The sequence below is a fragment of the Lepisma saccharinum genome, chromosome 1, assembly GCF_977018435.1.
Source record: "Lepisma saccharinum chromosome 1, izLepSacc3.1, whole genome shotgun sequence".
NCBI classification, from domain to species: Eukaryota; Metazoa; Arthropoda; class Insecta; order Zygentoma; family Lepismatidae; genus Lepisma; species Lepisma saccharinum.
The window spans coordinates 114,982,816-114,995,864 of NC_139229.1; the positions used below are offsets into that span (position 1 = coordinate 114,982,816).

General features: G+C 38.6%; 1 protein-coding gene across 1 annotated transcript; it reads right to left on the reverse strand.

Annotated features, from left to right (window-relative positions):
* Positions 1 to 320: 320 nt before the first annotated feature.
* LOC145985242 (uncharacterized) lies at positions 321 to 4,405 on the reverse strand. The gene is made up of 2 exons (XM_083119020.1): positions 3,050 to 4,405; positions 321 to 368 (listed from the first exon to the last, which is right to left on the reverse strand). Exons 1-2 carry the CDS (start codon positions 4,403 to 4,405, stop codon positions 321 to 323), a joined length of 1,404 nt encoding a protein of 467 aa, XP_082975146.1.
* Positions 4,406 to 13,049: the final 8,644 nt, after the last annotated feature.

The window sequence follows — 13,049 nt, forward strand, 5'->3', positions numbered from 1 at the left end:
CTTGCAATTGATCTTAGAGCACAAATGTTTGATATCAGGCCTGACAGTTGTCAACGAAACGCTCATACCGTGGTTACACAGTCTATTTCTTGCTTTGGATTTTATTGTTACCATAACAGAGACGACTTGAATTTGAAAAGGGCAAGAAAAAAGTAAGTCCATTGCTTTCTTCACTAAGTTAGGATACTCCTTTGGCAGCCCAAGCCAAAAAACAGCCACCGATGCCTCACTCTTGGTGAACTTCCTAACAATATTGTTGTTTTTTTTGTTGTTGTTTTTCGTTTATCCCTAAAATATCTCGCGGTACCCCATAGGCTGATCTAGCGGTACCCTAAGGTGACGCGGAACCCTGGTTGGGAATCATTGCCCTAGAATTTCAAAGTGCCTTTAAAAATAACATTTTTGCAGCAAATTTTGGCGCGGAATAAATCGAAGTACTGCATTTTGCATACCTTACAGGATACCCAGCGTCTACTCCCCCCTACGATAATCTCACTGACATCGGCTGATACCGATAGAGCTCAGCTTTAGTATACTTTACTCGTAAACTTAGAAATGAAGACAAAACACTAGAGATGACGCTGATGTAGAAGCAGTTTTTCTGATTATACTTTCCGCTTCTTCGAAGACTCTTACAATCCGGCCAAACCTCGAACAAAGAAGAAATCAGCGGCGACGCCAACATTTTTTTTCTAGGGGGGAGATGGTTTCCTCTCGAATGCACACTGGAAGACGAGGCGTCGTGGGAGACACCGGAAGTTGGCTCGCGCGGGCAATCCGGAACTCCAGGAGGGGGAACAAGACGATCAAACTTTGGCAATAGGGAGGAAGCAACGAAAAAAGAGAGAGAGAGAGAGAGAGAGAGCAACAAAAAAAATGGGGTAGGGAATATACTTAAGAAAGAAGAGGAGAACAGTGTTGGTAACCATAGTAATATATTTCTATGTAAAGTGATTTTTTACCAATTCCCAGGGTGTTAGAGGCGACTCTTCTTTAAAAGCACCAAAATGTCAAGCTCTCTTCCTTGGTACACCTCAAGATGAATTTTTGCAGGCTAACAAGGTTCTGACGCCTGGATAATCCCCTGTGGGATTATGTTCTGTCGTCCCTGTGTGTTGAATGAAGGTATGCTTCCAAATTCTATATACTAATCTTCTTGAGTACAGACAGAACAAGACCTGTTTTATCCAGAATTTTCATTTGGGGTGGGCGGTAAGTTCGGGTTTAGGGTGTGTAAGGGTAAAATCAGAGCCAAAATGACGATAGTTGGATCTTTTTAAAATTATTTAGGATGTTAGTGTGTGTTCTAGAGATTTCTAGGTAGTTACTTATGGGCGTTGGGTTCGGCTACTTGCTGTTTTCTTGTGTTTGACCATACATTTTAAAAAATAGATAAATATACTAAATTTAATAGGCTCCGAGGTACGCAAGTGGTGTTGATTTCTTTATAAGGAAAAGGCAAGAGAAATTCTGAAACATATTAAAAGTCACCGATAATTTTGAAATTGTTTCCTTCTTCTTCTTCTTCTTCTTCTTATGGCGCTACAGTCCACTGATGAACCTTGGCCTCCTCTGTGATTTGTCTCCATCTATCTCTACCTTTCGCCACAACTTTCCAATTTATATACTGGAGCTTCCGAACATCCTCATCCACTCCATCCACCCATCTTAATTTAGGCCTTCCTCGTTTCCTTTGTCCACCTGGGCTATCCAACATCACTCTCTTTGCAGGGTCACTATCACTCATGCGCATCACATGACCTGCCCATCTTAATCTAGCCGCCTTTATTATACCAATAACTGTTGGTTCTTGATATAAGTCATAGAGCTCCTTATTAAATCGCTTTCTCCATTTTCCATTCTCACATACTGGTCCCAATATTCTTCGTAATATCTTTCTTTCAAAGGTCTCTACCAACTCTTCATCTTTCCTTGAACTGGTCCAAGTTTCCGCAGCATAAGTCAATACAGGTCTTATCAGTGTCTTGTAAAGTATTAACTTAGTTGTTCTGGACAATATGGTGCTCTTAAAATGTCTCTGTAGTCCATAATAGGCCCTATTCGCTGCTATAAGTCGTGCCTTTACTTCCTCCTGTGAATCATTTTCATATGTCACAACAGAACCCAGGTAGATAAAGGTATCCACTCTATCAAATGTATAATTAGCCATTGTTATGGTCGGTGATGGATTATATCTGTGTGCTTTGCCTGCTGCCATGTACTTAGTCTTCCCTTCATTCACCACCAATCCCATCTTTTTTCCTTCCCTTTCTATGGCCAGAAATGCTTCTTCCACTGCATGTAGAGATCTTCCTACTATGTCCACATCATCTGCATATGCAAGTATCTGGATTGACTTATAATATATGGTACCCCTAATTTGCACCCGAGCTTCCCGTATAACCTTCTCTAAGGCAATGTTAAACAACAAACAGGACAGCACATCGCCTTGTCTTAGTCCATTTTCTATTTCAACAGGTTCTGAGAGTTGTCCTCCTACTCTTATCTTACTATTAGAGCCCTCCATAGTTATCCTCACCATTCTTATTAATCCTATTGGAATTCCAAGATCTTTCATTGCCAGATATAGTTGGGTCCTGTTTATACTATCGTATGCAGATTTAAAATCAAGGAATAGATGGTGCGTTCCTATCCCAAACTCCAGCGTTTTCTCCAGTATTTGCCTTAAGGTGAATATCTGGTTCACTGTAGATTTCCCTGGCCTGAACCCACATTGATATGGTCCAATGCACTTTTCTACATATGGTAGTAGTCTTTTATATATAATTCTTGCAAATACTTTATATGCAACGTTCAACAATGTAATTCCACGATAGTTTGCACACTCCATCATGCCCCCTTTCTTGTGGATAGGTACTATGATACCCGTCCTCCATTCACTTGGCATCTGTCCCTTTTTCCAGATTATGTTTATTATTTCCTTCAAGTCTCTAATGACACTCTCGCCTCCATGCTTAAGCAGCTCTGCTTGCAAGTTATCTATACCAGGTGCTTTACTATTTTTCAATATCTTGACTGCCTCCCATACTTCATCTAACTTTGGACTTTCTATGCCCCCTTCTCCTTCCTCTTCTTCATTTAATCCTTCTTCCAGCATACCTGCTACATCTGCACTGCCATTCAATACATCATTAAAATGCCTTCTCCACCTTTCTAAAATTTCATTAGTGTCACTAATTATATCGCCTGTTTCATTTCTACAGACTGTTGTCCTTGGTTTAAAAACATCTTTTGTATTATTTACCAGCTTATACATCTGTCTTACATTCTTCTGCTCATGCAGGCTTTCCAACTGCTTCATCTCTTGCTTCATCCATTCCCTTTTTCTTTTCCTATGGACTCTCTTCTCAATCCTTCTTTTCTCTTGATATTCATCCCTAGCTCTCCTTGTTGCACTTCTTTGCTGCATCCTCTTATATACATCATTCTTTTCTTTGGTTACATTTTGACATTCCTCATCGAACCACGTTTCTTTCTTTACTGGCTTTTGTGTTTCAAGTACTTCCTTTGCTACATTACTGATCCTCAGCTTATATCTATCCCACCTCTCATCTACATTTTCCACTTCTGCCGGTTTCATCCCGACGAATCCCTCTTGTAGTTTACTTCTGTACCTCTCAACCACCGTTGGATTTCTTAACTGCGTGACATTAAATTTAATCAGGCTAGTCGCCTTCATTTTTCGACTATTAGATATTCTTGCTCTAATCCTTCCCATAATCAAATAATGGTCGGAATCAATATTAGCCCCTCTAAAAGATCTAACATCAATGATATCTGATCTATGTCTACAATCTATTAGCATGTGGTCAATTTGATTGTAAGTTTTTCCATCCGGGGCTCTCCATGTCATTTTATGAATATCCTTGTGCTGGAATAGAGTTGTTGTTATTACTTGATTCCGAGATGCTGCAAACATTATTAGCCTCATACCATTGTTATTTGTTACTTTATGCATACTTTGTTTACCAATTGTTGGTTGATACACGTCTTCAATGCCTATCTGGGCATTGAAGTCTCCAATTACTATTTTTATGTCATTTTTTGGGCAATCATCAAATGCTTTCTCTAACGCATCATAGAAATCTTCTTTTACATCATCTGTGGATACTTCCGTGGGTGCATGTGCATTGATTATACTGTAATTAAAGAACTCTCCTTTAACTCTTAATGTCGATAATCTTGAACTTATAGCTTTAAATCCTATCACTAGATGTTTTAGTTGTTTATGTATTATAAACCCAGTTCCTAGCATATGCAGCCTTTCATCACAGCTATAGAATACAGTTGCTTCTCTCTTTTCCAAAACTCCTTTTCCGATCCAACGTACTTCTTGCAATGCCACTATCGCAGGCTTATAATTATTTAGTTGATCCAGCAACATCCTCAATGCACCTGCCCTATACAAAGATAGCACATTCCAGCTCCCTACATATAGATCCCTTCCCTTTCCATAATTCGCTTGTCCATTGTTCACGCCAGTCCGTCGTCGGTAGATCTGTCCGGCTACATTTCTTTGAGGTCTCGTAACGTGGTTCCTTTTGTGGGATGGGGTTGTCGGCCCCACGCCCAACCCCCATTCTTGGAGGACCAGGATTTGTTTAGGGTTTACTCCCGTAGGGCAGCTGGCTTCACTATGCCTTACGAGTCTGCCCCACCCTTGGTTTTCTGTCAGGGTATCCTTCCCTTAGCCTTTGGGGATCCCTCCCCTCCCTGCAAGGCAGCAGGGGCTGAGCTTAGTTAGTGGCGGCTCTCCTCGCCACATCACAGGATTTTCATCGGAGCCTTGCAGTATTTACCGAGATGCAGTTGCCACTCCACATCTCGCTGCCTCCTCCAATCCTGCTGCTGCTTGTCCGCGACTGTTTCCAGCTAGCCAACATATCTGCTGGCCGTTCCCCTATCCGCAACCTGGGGACGCGCCTGGTGGCATACAGCTCTGCCTCTGGGAAGATAACCCAGCCCAATTCCCAGGGTGTTAGAGGCGACTCTTCTTTAAAAGCACCAAAATGTCAAGCTCTCTTCCTTGGTACACCTCAAGATGAATTTTTGCAGGCTAACAAGGTTCTGACGCCTGGATAATCCCCTGTGGGATTATGTTCTGTCGTCCCTGTGTGTTGAATGAAGGTATGCTTCCAAATTCTATATACTAATCTTCTTGAGTACAGACAGAACAAGACCTGTTTTATCCAGAATTTTCATTTGGGGTGGGCGGTAAGTTCGGGTTTAGGGTGTGTAAGGGTAAAATCAGAGCCAAAATGACGATAGTTGGATCTTTTTAAAATTATTTAGGATGTTAGTGTGTGTTCTAGAGATTTCTAGGTAGTTACTTATGGGCGTTGGGTTCGGCTACTTGCTGTTTTCTTGTGTTTGACCATACATTTTAAAAAATAGATAAATATACTAAATTTAATAGGCTCCGAGGTACGCAAGTGGTGTTGATTTCTTTATAAGGAAAAGGCAAGAGAAATTCTGAAACATATTAAAAGTCACCGATAATTTTGAAATTGTTTCCACCATTCTACAATTATGCACACAGTCAGAAATGTTAACAAGCATACACTATTGTAGATCGTGGATGGTGGTTCCATCTAAACACATTTAGTTAATGCATGAAGTAGCACGTCTTATTCAGGAAAAACTGTTAACCTTTATATCCACTGTACAGAGCCGGACTTGGATAGTTGGGAGACCGGGGAGAACTAATATGCGCAGGATCAAATCAATGAAAATTGTATTGAACGATTTGAAAAGGGGTGAAAACCAGAAATCTTTGTTTCTCAGTTCGAAGCACATAAGATGTTCTAATTAGTCGCAACAAACAGTAGGCTGAATAATAAACGGTAGAGACAAAAGCAATGGAAATTTAGAAATTATTTTCCATTTACAGTGCATCGTTGCCATGGAGCTCTTTGTATTTGATCACGAAACTTGTTTTAATACGAAATTATACAGATCTACCAATAAAAAGCTTCTACGACGATTTTTTTTGTTTACATTTAAATGGATTTTCACACCGTAGTGAATTTATATTGCCTCCATATATATTTACATCTTCACACCTTGGTTTTATTCTATGAACACTGAATAGTATAAATAACCTTTTTGTGATTAACATTTAAATATTAAAAACCTAATTTTAGTGTAGTATTTTGTTTAGAGTATGGGTTCAGTACAATTCGTAATTTATCATTATATCAAAACAATTCGTCTCTTTGAGTGTTGAAATAACTTACTTATTGGAGCCTAAATAGCTCGTTGGTTGATTTTGTTTATTTTGCGTCGCTTTCCTCCATTTTTGGCTATTCGTAACGCTGCTGATGAATGGCGATAAGAGGAAATGGCTGACGGACAATCACAAACACACGTGGGCAGGACATAACAAAAGTCCAACAGAGATTATACTGGCTGTGAATCCAGACGCAGGAGCCTCGTTAGTTTGCAGTCTAGGGTGTACTACCTGGAAGAGAGGATGACATTTGGGTGCTTACTCCGCAGGCACTCTAAAGCACTAATTACACAATTAACTGCATTTTGTGTGTGTATTTTCTATATTTTTGATATGTTTCTGGCTTGGCGCTGTACTGTAGGAACTCGGGAGTGAGCCCTCTCAACCTATTTTTTTTTTGGGCGGCTCTGCCTCTACATGATGTGAAAACTAGTTTATTTATTAATATGAAATCCAGTCAAATTGCACGCACACACATAGAGGGAGAGAATTGTTGTTGTAGTTGAGTTTTTGTTTTAAGTGCACTTTATGCACAGACTAGCTAATCGGGACTGGACCCACACTTTAAAGCGGGATCCGAATCGCCATGTGCCTCCACCACGTATCGAACCCTGGACCCCTTGATTATAAGGCGACGACGTTACCGCTACGCCATCGGGGAGGCTCCATAGAGAAAAAGTGTGTGTGTGTGTGAGAGAGAGAGAGAGAGTTTTATATGTGTGTGTTGGGCCTCCCCGATGGCACAGTGGTAGCGTCGTCGCCTTGTAATCAAGGGGTCCCGGGTTCGATACCCGGTGGAGGCACAAGTGGTTCGGATCCCACTTTAAACTGTAGGTCCAGTCCCAATTAGCCTTACTGTGCATAAAGTGGACTTAAAACAACAAATCAACCAATATATGTGTGTGTTTTATGAGGTGTATTTTACATTGTAGTTTTCACGTTACACATTTGTCTTTTGAAAAGGCGCCCAAAAGTCAACCTCGCTTCCACATAGTGACCCCGGTAACTGAAATCTTGAAAGGGCAACGAGGCTCTGGCGTCTGGACCGTTGTGTTTTGTTCATATATGTGCTGAGTGCTCCTTGAGAGCCTCGGCTTTTAACTAGGTAAGGAAGGAGAGACAGATGTTGACTTTATTTATGGCATGGACTGGGCTCCGTATAACTTGCAAATAGCCTAAGCGATGACGCACCCACAATTATAATTTCAATCAATCAATCTTGCAAGTACACTTCATATACAGAACTAACCTGGATGGATGGTCGGCTCACGATCTCCTTATCGAAGGTTCCAGGATCAAATTCCGGCTTGGAAATGGGTCTTTCCAGGGTCACCTTAAAGGATAGAAAAGCGACGTAAAATTATAGAAATACCGATGACTGAACGTGGGGTTGAAGTGAATCAGAACTACCGAAATCAACCTCCAACAAAAATTCAACCTGAAACCTCCTGATTACAATGCGATTTAGTCAAACTGCTATCTAATGAAGCCCGATTAGGGTGATTTCTGAAGGTAACAAAGACTAACATGTTTCTGGCTTGGGCTGTTCCAGTCGACCCTACCGCCATTTATCCATGCTTGCTTAGTAATAATGATAATCTCAAGTTGGAAACATTGGAGACAGAGTGGATATCAAGACTTAATGGCGAGAGAGCGCGGAAACATCTTCGCGGATGGAGATGCTGCATCATCATCTTCGGAGAAAGGCTTTCATTTTCTGCTTCCTGCATTTCCCCACCTCCCTCCCCCTTTCTCTCTCGATCACGGTGGACTGTGTTAATTTAATAACAACCCGAGCGACATAATTAGCACGGTCGTTTCAGGGAAGAAGTGATATACAGCTTCAACTCCTCATCGCCTGACAGCGTTGCCAACTTCTCTAAAGGGAGAATGCTTTAAGCTGAGCTAATATTACAATTAAGACTGGATTATTTTTATTTATTAAATTTTGTGATTCTATGGAAACTAATTATTTGCAAAAATCGTACTCCAGAAATGTTGTCAGTACAAACCGCAAGAGCATATAAATGCAGAACTCATAGACATCAATTGAAAAATAAAATATTTAAAAATCTATCGCGTTTGAGGATTGTCCATTTACGTAATTCATATTGAGATAAAATATGAGATTTTTTTTCTAGTTAAAATCAATTTCATTTGGCTTTTATCATTTGAGAAAAACTTACCAAACAATTTCTTAAACATTTAGTCATTCCCACAGCAGATGTATTTTACGTCTCTAGACAGCTTCTTCCTGATTGTAGTTTAGGGTTCGGTATTCGATATGAAACAGTGTTGAGGTCTCATGTTGAATTGCAGATACGTACGTTTCTGACCCAAAATGAATTTAATGAAAAAAATATTTTTCCAAATATATGCCAAGTAACCATTGCTAAGTTATGGTATATTCACTAAAAGTAAAGTAGGGTTGGCAATTCTGTTGCCGGGTCCCTGCATTACCATAGCTCTTCGGTGACGCGCTCGCCCGGCTGTCAACCAGGAGTAATGCACAATACTTCCTCGCCAATTACGTTTAACCAAGACGAAAATCCGCTCTTGTGGATCCTGACGTTGGCTACGGTAGGCCAAATGCATTAGCTGCGAGTGGTTTGGGGCGAACTGTGACCTCTCCCCCCGTGGTAACCCAACTCCGTACTGCACAGAGGGTGAAAAATATCGCGATTTACCAACTGAATGAAGTTCTGGTTCTCTAACTGGATCCGAAAGGCTTTCCCGCTCATTTGTCATTAGCAAATTTCATTTTGAAAAGAGCGAACTGAACCTCGGGCAGCATAGAAGCCAAAGTTGTTTTTTTTCTTAGAGGGCGGCAATTTTGATAGGGAGAGAATATATGAGCAAGCTGATAGCAGAATGTGCAGTACAACTGCAATGCCTACCATAATTACCAAATGATACAAATTGCACACAATATACGCTGCAGCACAATTTAATGTTATTAAACCTTTGAATTTTACTATTTATTGCGTGAGGTATCCACAGCCTACAGAAGTGACAAAGTAAAGTAATATAACTAAAAATATAATAATTTAACATGGAAGAAATTCGACGGAGAGAAAGTCAACGATTGTATCAGTAATATTATTTAAATGGCTCGATTATAAGATAGAACAATTTCCGAAATAAAATTGCATTCCTGCAAAACGCTCTAAAATCATTTTAATGTGTTCAAATTTTTTTATTTAATTCCAGGTTTCAATACATTAGCAAATTCGTAATACATTCAACTACTGCAGATTTTTCCACACTTTAATTGTGTCATTAATACTGTAGAATTTGGTACCAAATATCCTCTCGAATTTCGTTAATCTTTAACAATTCCATAAAGTTACTGACAATAATTTTTGACAAGCAACCACACATGATGTGAATCGTGTTTCCTTCCCGATGTTACAAAATTCCTCTGCCTGAATTCCCACTAAGATTGTCCCAAACAAGAGTACTGTTAGGAATTTGTTTTTACGGAATCTGAAGACCCATGCAAAGGCTTCTTTTTTTGTTGGAACTCTGTCCGCAAGACCAATTTGATTTCTTAAATTACTTGTGAGTATTTATAAGACCTTCGATGCATTTGAATTAGTATATACTAATATATATCAAGCAATACCAGTCGATTCACCAGTGTGGGCTACAATAACATCATACGAAACCATTTAGAAACTTTAAAAACGGTAAAAAAATATGTAAACAAGTTTTAAAAAATATATATATTCCTGTATATCCCGAATAAATTACGTTAGGTACATGCCCGAATTGCGTGCTTGGCACATGGGGTACTGCTGAAGGTTCTGGGTTAGAGTCCTGAACAAGTCATAACTCATGAGTGTTTCACGGTGTTAGTTCTTTATCTGTTTCATCTAATTATCATAACACTCATCGCTGGAATTCACACAAAGAAGTACAATAGCTACGTAAAATTATCAAATACACACATCTATTCTGAAATTTAGTGCAATAATATAGAATTAAAGTAAACAACTAATTCATTTTGACTGAGAAAAAATAGCAACATTTACTTGGAAATTGAATGTGATGGTATTTTGTCTATCTAGTATAAATCGAAGTCTGTTAAATGTAAAATTCATTTATGTTGTGAGATTCCAAACCGTCACATTCAAGACCAATAACTGGCTTAATTTGAAATTAAAGGCAAGTTCAATTTTCCTTTATCATTTATATATAGTTCATGAAGTACTTTTTCTTGCATATTATTTGTAAGTTGAATTTATTTCTCATTATTTCGGAGTGACCTATATTTCTAGTGTTAGAGCGGTAAGTAGTGCTTAGACCTGATGGTTAGTAACGCTTTTTTTGTGATTGTATCTAATTCTTCAAGACGTCGTATTCTTCTTACTATATTGTATTCTTATTCTTATATTCTGTTTATGGGTGTATCCAGCTGGTGCACATCTATCCAGAAAGAAAGTGGTGAAAAATTTCATTCGGTTCATTAGGAATATGTATTCCTGAAATATTGAATTATGGATGAATATGTTTAAGAATTCAACGCATAAATATTTTAAATAATCTAAAAAAATATATTGCAATAAAATGCGCTGTAAACGTTGCCTAAAGAAATGACAGTCCAAGATTGTCAATTTGCGCTGCCACTCAGATACCATAGTTTTCAAAGTATTAGCGGCTATTACATAGTTAACCGTAAATAATGTAACTGCAATGAATCGTTTCTAAACGTATACTAGTATTTATGATACGCACAACTGCAATATGTAATCATTAGCTATCTTTATGCAATATAAAATATTCAAATTTGAAATTTGCTAATTTTCATGTAATATATGACACTATAGGAATTTACACACACACACACACACACACACACAAACAAACACACACACACACAAACACACACACAGTGAGAGAGAGAGAGAGACATGCAACATGTATGTGTGTGTGTGTGTGTGTGTGTGTTGAATATTCAAAGCGGTTATCGGCGCCATGTTTAATTATAAGGACAAGAATGTACCTATGTTCTCGAAAAAGGAACCGTTCCATTTCATTTATGTAAATTAATGGGCAAACTGTTAAATTTTAACGGTAGAATATTTTAAAATTTGATAAATTTTAACGGCAGAATATTTTAAAATTCGATAACTTCTAACAGCGTGCAATGGCAAAAAATTGAAGTACCTATCCATGTCGAATGATAATTTCATTTGCAGTGCTGTATATTTTCATGCACGTTGCCAAAATTCACCTTACGATTTCAGTTTTTTCCACTTTGTGTATCTTATACCTCCCTTGTCTTACAAATATGGAACTCTTTAAAATATATCAGCCAGTATTTCTACCTCCATTGAGTTTCTGTTGCTTTACCCCTGGGGTTGATTTCGAGAAGGGAGCGCTGTCCTCCACTTCAGAAATATAATTTTCTTGCATTATGCAAATTGTGTGAAGGGGTAAAGTTTTACAATCCTTCTTCCCTGTTATTGCCTGCGACTAATGGAAGGAATCCACATTTCCATGTGAGAAGAAAATGGACACTAAAGCAATAAAGAGACCATAACTACCAAAGCAGGGTGAGTAAATTTGGCCATTTGCACAACGGAGAACGATGGATTGAAGAAATAAAGGAATTATTGTCGATGCCGTCGTTCTCATGCGGATAGTTTTATGTTTACATTGTAAGCTTTTAGAGCTGACGTTATAGAAGCTTTTCAACCTATACCGCAAGCTTTAATATGGCTGGTATACGACCACATCTCCCATCACAAAGGGGCTAGGGCAACTGCGCATTTGAAAAATGCTTGTATCCATCTACAGGGAATATAAAAAAACAAATGACAATTTTCTTAAAGTATACTTTATTGTTGTATACGAGTTAAGTATAAAGCCTGTCAGGTTGGAATTCAGTAAACTTCATAACGTTAAGAATATTATACTATATACTACATATAGTATTAAACGTTTATATGTGACACCACTTTCTAGGGAGAACCCACACCGAAGCGAAAAACGACAGGCGACACGTGTCTCTTGAGGATTTCACCAATCGAACGCGGGCTTGTCATACCTCTACTGTGTGAAACGTTGCTCTTGATTAGTTCGATCCCAAGCTGCTTGTGTCGCGTGTCGCTTCGGTCTGAAAACTCCCTAATAGACACCATGTGCAGGTTCAAGCAAACTACAAATAATAAGCAGAGCTCTTTTTCTTTTTTTATTGAAACGTTTCAGTTACACTAACGTGTCTTTACAATCAATTTCACAACACCTGTGTTAACAATGATCTTTCTAACACTGAGGCTACTTTTAAATAATGTGAAACTTACCAAATTTTATGTCCTGTTTGTTCAGTTTTCACTTACATGTTATTCGGTTCACATACTCATCCAAATGTTATCTACCCTTCTAAACAACATATTTTAATGCCTTTCTGCTGGTCTGTAATTTTCCCGAAACCATTAAATTTTGTATGTTCGCAGACAGTTGAAACCCTTCGCTGATAATTTTATTTTGTATACCTCATTATAACATCTGCATACCAGGAATACCGGGTTCGAATCCCGGCCTGGGCATGGAAGTTCATATCATCACTCATCCTCATCGTCGCGATTAGCCAAACGTGCCAGAAAAGCGACGATAAATAACAAAAATACAACTGCATACTTAATTATGTCTTGCAAAGAATCTCTACCAATTTCTGTCCCATTAGTGCTCTATGATTATTAAGGCTAGATTAAAGCAAGATATTTCAACTGATAGGCCTATATAATTACACGTATAAAATATGCAGCATAAAATATATGTAGGGCGTTCTTAA